Below are 14,196 nucleotides of genomic sequence, written 5' to 3' on the forward strand. Positions count from 1 at the left end.
CTCAGACGGGCACCGTGAGCTGGAATGGGAGTTGCGGGCGCCATCTGCGCCCGGGCCCCGCGGAGGACTGAGGTGGGGGGTGGCGAAGGCCGGGGGTCCGTGGGCCTGGGGAGACCGTGGAAGCTAGGGAGACAGGAGGGTAGCAGGGCTCTGGCCCACTTGGAGATCCGGGCCTGGAGGTGCAGGGGCTGGGACAGACAGCCCAGGGGGGTGACTTGGCGCCGGGACACAAAGGCATAGAATGTCGCTGAGACCAGAAGAGCTGGCAGGGGACAGCAGGGGGCGAGACAGAAGACAGTGAGTAGAGAGGGCAAAATGGGGATGGGTCAGTTGGGAGGCGGACTGGGACTGGGACTGGGGGACAGGCGGGGAGCGGGCTCAGAGTGGGTAGTGAGGAGGCTCAGAGCGGAGCAGGAGCCCGGCAGGACGGAAGGGGAAGTGGGACTCTGTGATGACAGGGCGACATGTGGAAGACTGGCGGGCAGTGCAGAAGAACGCTGGGAGAAGTGGCCCACGCGGCCCCTCCCCCTGTTTGGGGTACCCAGACAGCCCGCGCCTCCCTCCCACGCAGGAGGCCGCGCTGAAGGCCTTGGGGACCGAAGGCCTCTTTCTCTTCTCCTCCTTGGATGCTGACCGGGACATGTACATCAGCCCCGAGGAGTTCAAGCCCATCGCCGAGAAGCTGACAGGTACGGGAGGAAGGGCACCGCCCTCAGCCTCTGGCCTCTTAGTCCGCGCTTAGGAGAGCCACCTAGAGTGGAGGGTATCCCGGTTCTGTCACTTTCTAGCGGGCGGTTTGGAGGCGCTACTTGAGTGAGTGCGCATGCGCGCGCGTGCTTGCCAACCTGCTGTGGGAGCGTGGTACCAGGTGACGTGCCCTGACCGCCTCAGCCCCAGACATCGGTCTTGGCAACTCATGTGGACTGTCTCTAAGCTCCACAATGCTCTGTGAGACGGACACTGTAGCACGGGAAGCCTCACCAGCGTGTCCAGGCGCCAGGGTCAGAGCCAGGACTAGAACCCTGGCCGGGATGCGGATACCTCCCAGAGTGACCCTTGTGCAGGAGACCGTCGATAGACAGGAGCTGTTACTGTTGTGCTGAACACTGCCTGGGTGCTGTCAGACCTCTGTGCATTCTTGCTTTTTCTTCGCTATTTGTAATCAGTGGTTTTTTATTCTTTCTATTTTTGGTAAAGATGAGGAGCTAGGGCATTCTATGCTTCTCTTATCACCCCCATTGCAACCCAGTACCCACCTCCCTTCAGCTTCCCGTGACATTCCTTGAACTCATGCTCTTGGGCACCTACCAGTTTCCCAAATTGCCTGGCATCAGTAAGTCAATAGATGGGAAAGGTGAGGCGGTGCCTGCCCGCCTCCTGGGGAGAGGGGTGGGAGAGGCCATGTGATGGGCTCTCCGTGTCTCCGGGGGCAGTGGGGGGTCAGCCACTCACTGGCCTGGCAGCCTGTGGTCACTGCCAGAAGAGGAGGGTAGATAAGAAATGCTGATTTGGGCAGCGTCTCGGCTAGGGGGCTAGTCAGTTCTGTCTGAAAACAGGGCTGGTAAACCAGCCACCCCCAGTTTCACTCTTGCCTCTTCAGCCCACGCTTCTCAGGACCACCTCCCTGCGCTTTTCACGGCCAGAGAGCAAGATTTCCCTCATAAGGCGTGTCAGCCAAGCTTAGGGACACGCCAGTCTTTATGCCACATCTTTTGTCTCCACCAGGGGAAAATAAACCCCCCCTCCATCACCTCCTAGGCACCATGAGTGCAAAATTAGAACAATACATGAAACAAAACTAAACAACATCAGCTTGAGGCAAACAGCCTCGAGTTGGCACAGTTATGAGTATGTTTGATTTCAGGGTTCTCGCGACTGTCTCTAATGAGCAAACATTACTTATAAGTCAGAGAATAAAACGTTTTATGAAAAAACTAAAAGGCAGGCCCTCCCTGGCATGCAGTGGGTTAAAGCACTGCACTAAGAAGCTAAAGCCACTTCAGCATGAGTTCGATCCCCGCCTGCCCCGGAGGAGATCCACAAAGGAGATCCACAAGGCGCAGCAGACCTCTCCTGACCCGCCCCTGCTCCCCTCAGCAGTGTACTTCGTGATCTGCCTGTTCTGCTCCCCACTCTGTCTCTGGTAAATCCACTCACCGCCCCTGCACCTCTGGCCTGTACCCCAGCTCTGTATGCATAAATAAATCTTTAAAAAAATTTTTTTAATTAAAATATACACAGTAATATATACTGTGATTATATGTAACATAGAAGTATAGGCTATGCATGAAATAATGGTGGGCATTCTTAGTAGAAATTACCTGAGATAACAGTATAATACCCAGATAAGCAAGCAGACTAATTGACCGTACGCTCCCAGGCCCCCTCCGAGGGCTCTCTGGGCTTCCTGGATCGAGGTGCTGACTTACAGATGCAGAAATGACAGGACTCTAGACTGGGCTTCACCCCCCTGAGCCCCAGGGGAGGCCGCACGGAAAGGGCCGGTGCTGACCTGCCGCTTGGGATTCTAGGCTGGGAACATGGGCTCTTGAGCCTGTGTTTTGTTTTGTTTTGTTTTTTAGATATTTTACTTCTTTATTTTTTTAAGATTTATTTATTTACTCTTACAGAACTGGGGTATAGGCCATAGGTGTGGTAGGTGAGAGGATTCATCAGACAGTGGGGCAGTGGGGAACAGAACAGGCTGACTGTACACTGCTGAGGGGAGCAGCGGGCAGCGGGTCAGGAGAAGTCTGCTGGGCCACATGGGTTAGCTCCCTGACTGGGGATCGAACTCGTGCTGCAGTCGCTTTGGAGAGCTTCATAATGCGGTGCTTTATTTTAACCTGTGGTACGACCAGGGAGAGCCCATCCTGAGCCTGTCTTTTAAAAGACCTCATGGACCCTCTGATGTCCCCTGTTAAGGCCTGCTCACGTCCACCTATTCTGTCTGTCCTTCCGTAACTAACTGCCAGGGTAGGGAAAGCAGGCATGCCAGAACACCCCTCTATTCCATCATCCGTATCTGGGCACGGCCCCCTATCCGTCACCCTTTTGGAAACTGGCTCCACTTTTTCCTTCAACCTTCGCAGTGGGGCCCTCCACACTGGCCTCAGCAGGTACCTGAGTGGGAAGAGATGGAGAGAGCGTTCAGCCACTGCCGGTCCAGTCCTTCCTCAGACAGATGGGGAAACAGGGTTGCCCAGAAAAGCAGGGAAAATCAGACCCCCTCACTCCTGACCCAGGGAGGACTTGCTTCTATCCACTGCTCTGAACCCACCGTTTCTGGGACCCATGTTTGTTTTTCACGAGACGACTGCCCCCCAACTCCCTGTGACAGGGACATGCATGGTGGCATGGTCTCGATTTCCCTCGATTTCCCATAGGACAACCAAGAGACTGAGTGATTTTTCCCCAGTTATCCAGGAAATGGCGCACCCCGCTCTCTGCTCTCCAAGCCCAAGTGTCCTGTCTCTGGTGCGGGCAGAGACAGCACCTGCTGCAGGCCGCCTGGACTCAGTGTGGAGAACAGAGGGAAGGAGACAGTGAGAAGGGCCTGCTGCAGCCAGCCTGGCTGGGGAAAGAGCGCAGGTTGGCGCCCCAGCTCTGTGGCTCCCTCTCCGGTAGCAGGAAGGCAGCCAAAGTTTATTATGGGGCTCCCTGTAGCAGCCAGGTACTGGCCAGGATGGTCTCATTTAACCCTCAGACCAAGCTGTCATCGCACAGCTGGTGAGGGTGAGGCTGGGATGTGAACCCAGGTCATCAGAGCCTTTGAGGAAACTGAGACTAAGATCTTCGATTCAAACAAGGTGCTAGATTCAAACAAGCCTGGGTTCAAAGCCTGACTCCCCTGCTACCTGCCTGGCTGTGTGACCTTGGGAAAGCGACTTCACCTCTCTGAGCCTCCACTTTCTGCCTTGTAGAAGAGCATTGGTGATAATGGTATCATCTGCCTCACAGGCCTGCTGCAAAGCTAAAATGTGGCATGTGTTGGAGGTCGCTTGGGTGCTGAACCGCTACCCGCCTCCAGGCCGGCCCCTGATCACGGCCAGCATGGACGTCCTGAGCAGTGAGGCCTGCAGCCTGAGGGCGGGCCCCTCTCAGCCTCTGGTCTCACAGGGTCCACGCCTGTGGGCAGCTACGAGGAGGAGGAGGAGCTGCCCCCTGACCCCAGCGAGGAGACGCTCACCGTAGAAGCCCGATTCCAGCCTCTGCTCCTGGAGTCCATGACCAAGAGCAAAAACGGGTTCCTTGGGGTGAGTTGGGGTAGAGAAGGCAGGGTCCCCACTGCGGGACCACAGACCCGAGGAGCAGCTGCGCTGTTTATCCTCCCTCGGCCACCCCTGAGCACCCAACATGCCGGCCCAGAGGGCCTGCGGCCATGTCCCGATGCCCCTGCACAGTGTGCTGGGGAGGCAGGAAGACAAGGGCAAGCCTCTCAGCCACATCGGGGTCTGGGGGGCATCCTGGAGGGGTGACATCTCAGCCACGGAGGGAGGCGGGGCTCCGGGCCCGTGCGGGGCAAGCAGGCTCTGGCTGGAAGGGCACAGGGACGTGTGGATGCTGCCGCCTCGTCGCCACCTCTGTCCTCTGTGCTTTGTGCCAGTCAGTCTGGCCCCCTCAGGCTCCAGGTTCCTTGAGAGCAAGGCCCGTGACTCGCACATCTGTGCACCCAGGGCCCTGGGCAAGCCTGGCGCCCGCCAGGCTTCTGTTGAACTCTGACCCACCCAGACCTGAGGCGCAGCTCTGGCAGGGGCCTGGGGTGGAGAGGGCCCCTCTGAGGCCCGTGGGAAGGCCTGGAGCCCACGGCTGGACCTAGGCCCTAGCCAGCCTCCTTCCTCCATCCATCCACTCCTGGTTTCTCCCCGCTGTGAACCTCTCGCCTGCTGTTCCCTCACCCAGAGACAACTCCCACTTTGCCCGGCCCATCCCTGCTCTGCCTTATGTCTCAGCTGATGCGTCAAGCACAGAGATGGCGGAACCGAGCCTGGCCAGGACTGTGGTGGGTGTGGCTGGACCAGGGCGTGGGGGACCCAGGCTGTCTGACAGCAGGGCTGGCAGAGAAGACACCAGAACGCAAGGGCCTTGGTCCTCCAGCAGCAAAACAACATGGCAGATTTTTAAGTGGGGGGTGGGAGGTGGGGGGCTTTCCACTCTGCTTTCCAGACGGACAGCTGTGGAGAACTGGGAGGGAAGAGCAGTCCCGGGGAGGGCAGCAGGGATGCAGGGAGGAAGGACAGCCCTGAGGGGCCTGAGGAGGGAGAGCGGTGCGGCTGCTGCTGGAGGGGGGGCTCAGGGCTCAGGCTGGTGAGGGGTGCGTGGTGGGCAAGTGCCCGGCGGGGGCTGGAGGAAGGCAGCCAGGCTGGTGAGGAGGAAAGGAGGCTAGTTTGGGCGAGGCTGAGGGACACGGGGCAGAGCTCTGGGAGGGCTGGAAACTGCGAGTCCCGGTCAGCCCAGGCTGTCGGCCCAGGCGCCAAGAAGAGCCCGCAGGTCAGCCACGGCCAGAGGCCCTCGGGGCTTCTCCCTGCCTTCCTCCATCCCTCCCTCCCTCCCTCCCAGCCTTCTCCCCAAGGGCTCCCGAAATGGCGCTGCCTCCCAGAGATAAACTCTGGCTTTGCCAGGACAGTGCCAGCCTGGCCAGCACCGGGCAAGAAACTCCCCAGCCTTTGCCCCTTGGCTGTGGCCTGGCTCCGGGCTGGAGGCCTCCTCCCAGGCTTGGGACAGGGGACCCCAAATTCATGGTCTGTGCCTCCAGCTTCAACTTTCCCCTGCTCCAGGTCTCCCGCCTGGCCCTCTCCGGCCTCCAAAACTGGACCACCGCAGCCTCACCCAGCGCGGTGTTCGCTGCCCGCCACTTCCGGCCCTTCCTCCCTCCTCGCGGCCAGGTGGAGCTGGGCCAGCCCTGGTGGATCATCCCCAGCGAGCTCAGCATCTTCACTGGCTACTTGCCCAACAACCGCTTCTACCCGCCGCCACCCAAGGGCAAGGAGGTGAGGCAGCCCGGCCCCCAGCCGGCACCTAGACCCCAGTGCCAGGCCTGCCCCTCCCTTGGGGTCCACCTGCCTGGGCCCTGGGCCTGCAGGCACAGTGGTGCTCCCCCAGAGGTTCAGCAGCCCTGACCCCACTTCCTTCCCCAGGTCATCATCCACCGACTCCTGAGTATGTTCCACCCTCGGCCCTTCGTGAAGACGCGCTTTGCCCCTCAGGGGGCCGTCGCCTGCCTGACCGCCGTCAGCGACTTCTACTACACCGTGATGTTCCGGTGAGCCTCACAGCCGGGCTGGGCCTCCACAGCGGGCCTGGGGCAAGCAGCTTTGGCTCTCAAGCCTCAGTTTCCTCCACAGTGGGTCAGGTGGTGGTGACCTAGGAGGATGAGGAAGGGCGTGGCACGTGCCCAGCTCAGGGCCGTGGCCGTGACTGTGTCATCTGCACAGACAGGGTGTGGAAGAGCTGTGACACCAGCCACCACCCCCTCTAGGCCGTCAGCCAGGGCCCCAGGGGAGGGCTGAGGCCCGGCGCTGCCTGGTGGGCCTCAGAGCTCCCTGCCCCACCTTTCCCTTGTTCCTTTCAGCCCCTTCGCCACACACCTGGCCCAGGATTCCCAGGGTTTTGCAGCTCTGGGTCAGAGGGGGCCTCTTCCAGACAAACCCTTCCCCCCACAGGATCCATGCGGAGTTCCAGCTCAGCGAGCCCCCCAACTTCCCCTTCTGGTTCTCGCCTGCCCAGTTCACAGGTCACATCATCCTCTCCAAAGATGCCACCCACGTCCGTGACTTCCGGCTCTTCGTGCCCAACCACAGGTGGGAGCCCAGCCTGAGCCCTACCACCACTTGCCTCTTTGCCCAGGTCCGGGAGCTCTGGAACAAGGGCCCAGAGGCCCCCTCAGTCTGCCCCTGCCTTTGCCAACTTAGGAGGGGCCAGGACTGACCCCCCGGGAGGAGGCAGCTTGAAGCAGGCTGCTGGGTCGGGGCTACGGGGGAGTCATTCCATCCCCTGACAACTGTCCCAACGGCAGGGTGGGCCTGGCCTGCCGACTCCCTGCTGGGCCCAGCAGATCCCGCAGCTGCAGCCTCTCTGCGCCCACTCTGCTGCCCTCCCACAGGCCCGTGGCTACAGCCCGCTCAGGCCCGGAAAGGCTCACAGGTGGGCAGGCGCCGGCTGGCCAGGGCCCGGGAACACTTCCTGAGGAAGGACTGGTCAAGCTGAGGCCTGGGGTGAGGAGACAGCCAGAGTCCTCGGCAGAGTGGACAGCACACGCGAAGCCCGGGGGCAGGCATTCCCGGGCACTGTGGAGCCTGGAGGGGCGGGAGATGGTCCAGAACAGCTCTGCCGTCTTGTCCAGGGTGCAGCCAGTGCGGGGCCTCGGGTCTTAGGAGAGTGTCCCCTGACTGCAAGTGGCCAGTTAGCAGCCCCGAGGGACAGGACCAGGGCTGGGACCCAGGAGGTCCAGTGAGTGCTCAGCTGTGGTGCCAGGGGCTACATGGCCCTGGGGCTGTGTCGTCATCTGCTGGGTGGGAGACTGCTCCTGGGCAGGGCCTAGCGGAGGGTAGGAGTCCGGGAGCACCCAGGGCCACTGGGAAAACAAGGGGGGACCCTTCCCGCAGCAAGCACGCCTGTGCTCACGTGCCCAGCCGGCACCTCTCCTCCACCCCGGGGGTGAGGCTGGGGGTCCTAGGCTAGATGAAACAGGAGATGACCCGCCCAGGAACCAGGCCACAGGGTCTGCTGACCCCCTGTGAGGACACCAGCTCACCCCGCCCTGCTTGTCCTGGGTGTCAGTCCTGGGGCGCCCCCATGTGGTGATCCGCAGGCATCTGCCTTCTGGGAGGGAGCAGAGGCCTTTCACTGCGGGCGGGCAGCCCAACCACCTCTGAGACACAGGGCCGGGCCAGTGGAGTGGGGTGGCCGCCTGCCTCAGGAAGTAGCAGCCTGGGGAGACAAGTTCTGGGACCATGGACCAGCAGCTTGGAGACTTGGGGTCCACCTGGCCACATCTAGTGGGGTCAGTTGTGCCCTTTCAGAGAAAGCCTCACATGTGGTCACAGGTCTTGATGGTGGTGGTGTCCTGCTCCCCCACCCCGCCCCCAGGTCTCTGAACGTGGACATGGAGTGGCTGTACGGAGCCAGTGAGAGCAGCAACATGGAGGTGGACATCGGCTACGTGCCCCAGGTGAACGAGTGCTCAGGTGCTCCTGGCCAGTGGAAAGGCAGGGCCCAGCTGCAGGCCCGACACGTGCTCAAGTCTGGCATCAGGGCGGGTCCTGCTGGCTGGCAGCTCACAGCACCCAGGGCGAGGGCCAGCGCCTGGCAGGCTGAGGCCAGATACCCCAAAAGCAGGATTCTGGGATGCCGCCAGCTCCTGCACGCACCACTCGGCGCCCACAGGGGCCCTCGGAGCCATGTAGCAGCATCTCGGTCTGGTGCTGGGTCTGTCCCGCACTCGCTGCCCAGTCTTGACCACGCCCTCCTTCCCCCCTGGGATTCGAAGCCCCACCGCCGCCGGTGGGTGTCTCTGAGGTCTGCTCAGGGCCCCAGGGGGTCTTGGCTTTCTCTGAGGCTGCCCTCACTAGTGTCACCCCTTGCTGACCTCTGGCCCAGATGGAGCTGGAGGCCACAGGCCCCTCCGTGCCCTCTGTGATCCTGGATGAGGATGGCAACATGATCGACAGTCGTCTGCCCTCGGGGGAGCCCCTCCAGTTTGTGTTTGAAGAGATCAAGTGGCAGCAGGAGCTGAGCTGGGAGGAGGCTGCCCGGCGCCTGGAGGTGGCCATGTACCCTTTCAAGAAGGTGAGGCTGCCAGGGACAGGGGCCAAGTCCGGCCCTGTGCTGCTGCGGCCGGCAGCTGTGGGGGCAGGTGGCACAGGGTGCTGGGCTGTGGGGCCTTGCTGCCGAGGCTGCTTCCCCACAGGACCCAGCCTGCAACACCTCCACCCCCCGCCCCCACACACTCTGCAGGCATGCGTGCACTATGTAGTTACACAATGCACTGCAGGCGTGTGCACACGCTGTTAATGTGTGCGTGCCTCGTGCATGCACCGGCCACGTGTATGGTGCGCCCGTGTGCGAACACGTGCAGTCACGTGCGCTCACAACATCACACGCTCCGTGCACACACACTGCACGCTCCGTGCACCCTGCCGCATGCACACCCGGTACACTCAGGGCCAGACGCCACCCCGGTCACGTACAGGAGCTTCTCTGTCTCGGCTTGGCCCCAGGTCACTTACCTGCCGTTTACCGAGGCCTTTGACCAAGCCAAGGCCAAGAACAAGCTGGTGCACTCGATCCTGCTGTGGGGCGCCCTGGACGACCAGTCCTGCTGAGGTGAGGGGACCTGTGGCCTCGGGAGGAGGGAGGAAACGTCACACCTTGCGGGGCGCAGGGGGCTCCATGAGCAACAGCACAGTGCTGCCAGGGAAGACCTGGGCGGGGCCCGGCGAGGGCACAGGAGTCCGCACTGAGCCCAAAGAAGCTGCTGGATAAAGCGGGGCCGGCTCAGCCAGATGACCCCAGGTGTGTTGTCTAAACCTGCCGCCTGGAACAATGGATGAGAAAGTGCCCCGTGCTCTGTAAAGTGTCCGCCCAAGTGAGAGAAAGTGCTCGGGGCTGGACTTCCAGCCACTTGTTCAGAAATGCACTGCAGACCGGCTGGGGGGTCCTCCGGGTGCCCAGCAGCAAGTCCAGAAATGACAAAAACAGTGCCCTGCCCTCACCTAGTCAATCAGCAAATGCCCTGCCAGGCCATGGGCTGGGTCAGAAAGTCAGGGAGGCTTCTGTCCTCTGGGGGTGCGCAGTGGAAATGAGTAAATGCCAGTGTGGAGCATGGGGCACAGTCAGGGTGGCGTGAGTGGTGACCGGGGGTCCAGAGGGCTTTTGAGAAAGACACTGAAGCTGAGACTTGAAGGAGTTTGTTAAGGGTTAAGAGGAAGAAATAGAAGATAGAAGAACAGTCAAGATGGAAGAACAGTCTGTGCAAGGCCCTGGGGCATGTTGGATCTAAGAAACTATCACATCTGCAAGTCCCTGAGCCAGGTGGACCCACAGTCCGCTCAGCCGGATGCCACTTGGGGCTAGTGACTGCTGCCACGTGATCCGCACCTGCTCTGGCAGCTTTTGAATCTGGCGCCCAGCTGAGTGCACAGGCCACTCGGCGGTCCCTGATGGTTACAGCTGATTGAAGCCCAGAGAGACATGTAGGGGTGCCTCACTCTTCTGGGCCTGCCTCTCCCCGAACAGGTTCAGGGCGAACTCTCCGGGAGACGGTCCTGGAAAGTTCGCCCATCCTCGCCCTCCTCAATGAGAGCTTCATTAGCACTTGGTCCCTGGTGAAGGAGCTGGAAGACCTGCAGGTGAGTGGCAGGTGGATGGGAACAGCCCCCACAGGCATCCCTGGGGTGGTGCGGGGGGCCAGAGCATCAGGAGTATCTGTCCCCACAGAACAACCAGGAGAACCCCGCCCACCAGGAGCTGGCTGGCCTGCACCTGGAGAAGTACAGCTTCCCCGTGGAGATGATGATCTGCCTGCCCAACGGCACCGTGGTAGGCGCCCACTGCCGGACCCGGCGGGGGAAGCGGGGCCCGGGCTGCAGCCCCCCGGTCCTGCGGGCCTGGCTCTCCCTTGTCTGGTTGCTCCCTTGGCCGGGCTGAGCCTCCACTATGCGTCTCCCGAGCAGGACCCTGCCTGCGTCAGGGGGCTTCTCGTAGGAACCAGTCCAGTCTCGCCGCAGAGGAGGCAGGAGCATGGCCTGGAAGGGACGGCTCCCCTCGGATATTATTTTTCTTAATTACTTATTTATGCACACAAGAACTGGGGTGCAAGCCAGCGGTGGGAGGGTGAGAGGCTCCACCAGAGACAGAGTGGGGAGCAGAACAGGCAGATTGACTGAAATAGGCTGCCGAGGGGAGCAGTGGGCGGGTCCAGGGAGGTCTGCCGCGCCATGTGGGTCACCCCCGGGGCGGGGATCGAACTTGTGCTCAGTGGCTGCGGCCACTTCAGAGTGCTGCATTAGGACCCATGCTGAGCCAGGCTTCCTCCCCTCCCCTAAGGCCCTTGCTTGGCATGGGCTCCCTCCCGGTGGACTCACCGTTGCTGCGGGAGATGGGTGGTCACAAACACCCACTTTACAAACAAGGACACTGGGGCTCAAGAGGCTCAGCACTGAGATGTGGCCAGCTCTGAAGCAGGCTGCCCAGGCCCCCAGCAGCTCCTGCTCTTTTTTTTTTTTTTCTTAAGTTCTATTTATTTATGTATACAGAACTGGGGTACAAGCCAGAGGTGCAGGGGCAGTGAGAGGATTCACCAGAGACAGAATGGGGAGCAGAACAGGCAGATCAACGAAGTACACTGCTGAGGGGAGCAGCGGGCGGGTCAGGAGAGGTCTGCCGCGCCCTGTGGTCACCTCCGGGGCAGGCGGGGATCGAACTTGTGCTGCAGTGGCGTTAGCTTCTCAGTGCTGTGCTCTAACCCACTGCGCCACCGCCTGCTCTTTTAATCCAAACTGCCCCTTGCCCTTTAAGTCCCAAGGAGTGGTTGATTCTACGGGACTTGGGCTGGGGGGTCAGCAGCTCCCCGGGCCCCTGGGAGGGCTGAGGTCAAGGACAAGGCACCAGCCAGGGAGGAGAGCCTGGGGGAGAGCCGGCCAGCACGCACCCCTCCACTGGCACCACTGTGGGGGACCAGGCCCCACAGGGCCCCAGGTTATAGAGCTGGGCGACCGGGGTCTGCGGGGGCGGGGAGGCGCTGAGTCTGGATTCGCTTGTTGCTTTCCTGGGCGCTGCGCTGCAGGCAGTTGGAGCCATGGCGCGCACGGGTGTTTAGGCAGAAGGGCCGGGTGGGCTGGGGAGAGAGTACAGCAGCATTTACAGGCGCGGAGAAGCTTATAGTCAAAGGGCCCTGGGTGAGCAGCGGCAGGAGAGGGCCAGCCTGGCCTGGGCTCAGGCCCGGCGAGTCCGCTGGCTGCCCCGCCTGCTTAGGCCCGTGTCCCAGGAGTACGCGAGTGCGTGCTTGGGAGCAGAGGACGCCCTGAGCTGAGCGCAGCCCACTCTCCTCGCCCAACCCTCCTCCAGGTCCACCACATCAACGCCAACTACTTCTTGGACATCACCTCCATGAAGCCCGAGGACGTCGAGAACAACGTCTTCAGCTTCTCGTCCACCTTTGAAGACCCGTCCACGGCCACCTACCTGCAGTTTCTGAAGGAGGGGCTTCAGCGTGGCTTGCCCCTCCTCCAGCCCTAGCGTGCCGCAGTGAGGAGCCGGTAGGGAGCTGGGAGATGGACCGTCGCCCAGAGCCAGTGTCCACCACACATTCAGACTCCAGATCCCCACCGCCCCCGCCGTCTGGGGGGTCATGGCCACCCTAGCTCTGCCACCACCCACCTTTTACCACCCACCTGGCTCCGGAAGCTGCCTAGGACCCCTCCCAAACAGGGCCTGGGTCATCTCCCTGGACCTCACCCACTCAGGAGCATAGTCCAGATCCTTCCGCGGGGTGAACAGCAGGGAGAGAGGGTGCTCGGAAGGCACAGACACCCCTCTCTCTTTACTGCACTTCCCGAAGAAAACATCAAGAATCCCTGCCCTGAGGCAGGGGGCAGGGTCTCGGGAGGGGGCTGCCAGCAAACACTCCTATTTATCTGGAACCTTCTTCCCCGCTACAGCCCTGGCTGTTCTGCCTCAGTGGCGCCCCCCCGCAGGTCAGTCAGCAGAGAACCTTCCAGGGGCTGACCCTTCTGGGCAGAACCTTCCTTCAGGGGGTATTGCACTACCCCAGGGGCTCCCCAAACCGCTCAACCCACCCAGTGACAGGGCCCCAGAATCTGCGTCGGGACTGCTGGAGGCTGCTGTCTGTGGAGCTGTATTGTACAGCAGGTTTCTGCTCTTAACAGAGTCCACTGAGGCACCCCAAGACCAAGATACCCCACCACCTACCCCAGCTCAGACACACAGGAGAACTGCTGGAGCCAGGCCCCATGACAGCTGCCTTTGACCTCAGCACCTGCCCAAGGTCACAGCCTCCCAGAGCCAGCACCATCCTGGCCGCCAGGGCAGCCTAGACCAGCTCACTCACCCCTGGGCGGCTACTCGCTCTCCTTGGCCACCCTTGGGGCCTTGGTCCATGTCCTAGGCCAAGGCCCGTGGTCAGTCTCTTTTTTTATATTGCAGAAAAGTTTTTATGTGAACTTTCTTACAGTTTGTAGGTATTTTTGATAATCCCAGTGCTGAGGAGAAATAAGGGGACATTGCTTCCCCCAGCAGCTGCCCTGTGATGGCTGGATCTGAAATCCTAGATGGGTCTAGCTTGATGTCTTTGCAGTTGCACCTGCGGGAAGAAATCACCCTCTCTTCTTTCTCCTCTTCTAGCTTTTTAAAAAGTCCTCACAGCAGTAGCGTTCCCCTGATTCTCTCCTTGGCCCTCACTCAGGCCCACAAGGGCCATCAGGCTCTCCTTAACATCTTGATGCCAGGCCTGCCCTCCTGCCCACTCTCCCATACCCGCCCACCCTATCCCCCAGAAGCTGATTCTTGAACTGGAAACAGGGGGCAAGGTAGACAGACCCTCACATTCCTGGCCTCCCGTGCTGGGAGCTCACAGCCGGTCTTGCTCTCCATGTCAGGTAAAGCAACAGTAGCCACTGGCCAAGAGCCTGGCCATCGAGGCCCTTTGTAAAATGGCACAGTGGCTTCTTGTTTAATCCTCACAACCCAGTTGTGAGGTGAGTAGTGATGGTTCCTGTTTTGCGAGTGAAGAAGCTGAGCCTCAGGGAAGCAAAGTGACCTGCCCATGGTCACTCGGTGGCAGCGCTGAGGCTCACCCCTGCTCTTGACGTTGAAGTGCTTGATGTTGCACTGCACCCCAACCCTTCTTCCCTGTTGCCACTGAGATGAAAAACCTTCAAGCCCGAATGTCTCCTCCCCTGCAGCCTTCAGGTCAGGCGAGGCAGGAGCCAGCGTGCTCAGCGGCACGTCCATGCCCCTTACCTACGCCTACCTGCATAGGGCACCCAGGTGACCCGGTCTCCCCTCCCAGCAGGCCTTGCATCATCTTGGCCCTGTGGAAGCTGCTGTGTGGGGTTTCTGCATCATCTCAGACCTCTGCCTGACCCCTGTGCCTCCAGCTGTCCTTGTCACCCGTGTGCCACTTTCCTCCCACCCCCAACACGTTCTGTAATAAAGTGGCACAGTAAGGGTGCCTTG

General features: G+C 61.0%; 1 protein-coding gene across 3 annotated transcripts; it reads left to right on the plus strand.

Annotated features, from left to right (window-relative positions):
• Nucleotides 1-382: 382 nt before the first annotated feature.
• SEPN1 (selenoprotein N, 1) lies at nucleotides 383-14,196 on the plus strand. Of its 3 annotated transcripts, XM_012722628.1 has the most exons (12): nucleotides 383-689; nucleotides 4,105-4,256; nucleotides 5,778-5,990; nucleotides 6,138-6,262; nucleotides 6,663-6,800; nucleotides 8,089-8,170; nucleotides 8,599-8,787; nucleotides 9,219-9,324; nucleotides 10,237-10,349; nucleotides 10,438-10,539; nucleotides 12,067-12,257; nucleotides 12,888-14,196. In XM_012722628.1, the coding sequence occupies exons 1-11, from the start codon at nucleotides 452-454 to the stop codon at nucleotides 12,235-12,237; spliced, it is 1,629 nt and encodes a 542-aa protein (XP_012578082.1). In that variant the 5' UTR covers nucleotides 383-451; the 3' UTR covers nucleotides 12,238-12,257; nucleotides 12,888-14,196. The 3 variants fall into 3 exon arrangements, with proteins under 3 accessions (XP_012578082.1, XP_012578081.1, XP_012578083.1); XM_012722627.1 differs by having other exon boundaries at nucleotides 12,067-14,196; XM_012722629.1 differs by having other exon boundaries at nucleotides 385-689; nucleotides 4,120-4,256; nucleotides 12,067-14,196.

The sequence above is a fragment of the Condylura cristata genome, unplaced genomic scaffold, assembly GCF_000260355.1.
Source record: "Condylura cristata isolate star-nosed mole 26May11 unplaced genomic scaffold, ConCri1.0 scaffold00008, whole genome shotgun sequence".
Taxonomy (NCBI): domain Eukaryota; kingdom Metazoa; phylum Chordata; class Mammalia; order Eulipotyphla; family Talpidae; genus Condylura; species Condylura cristata.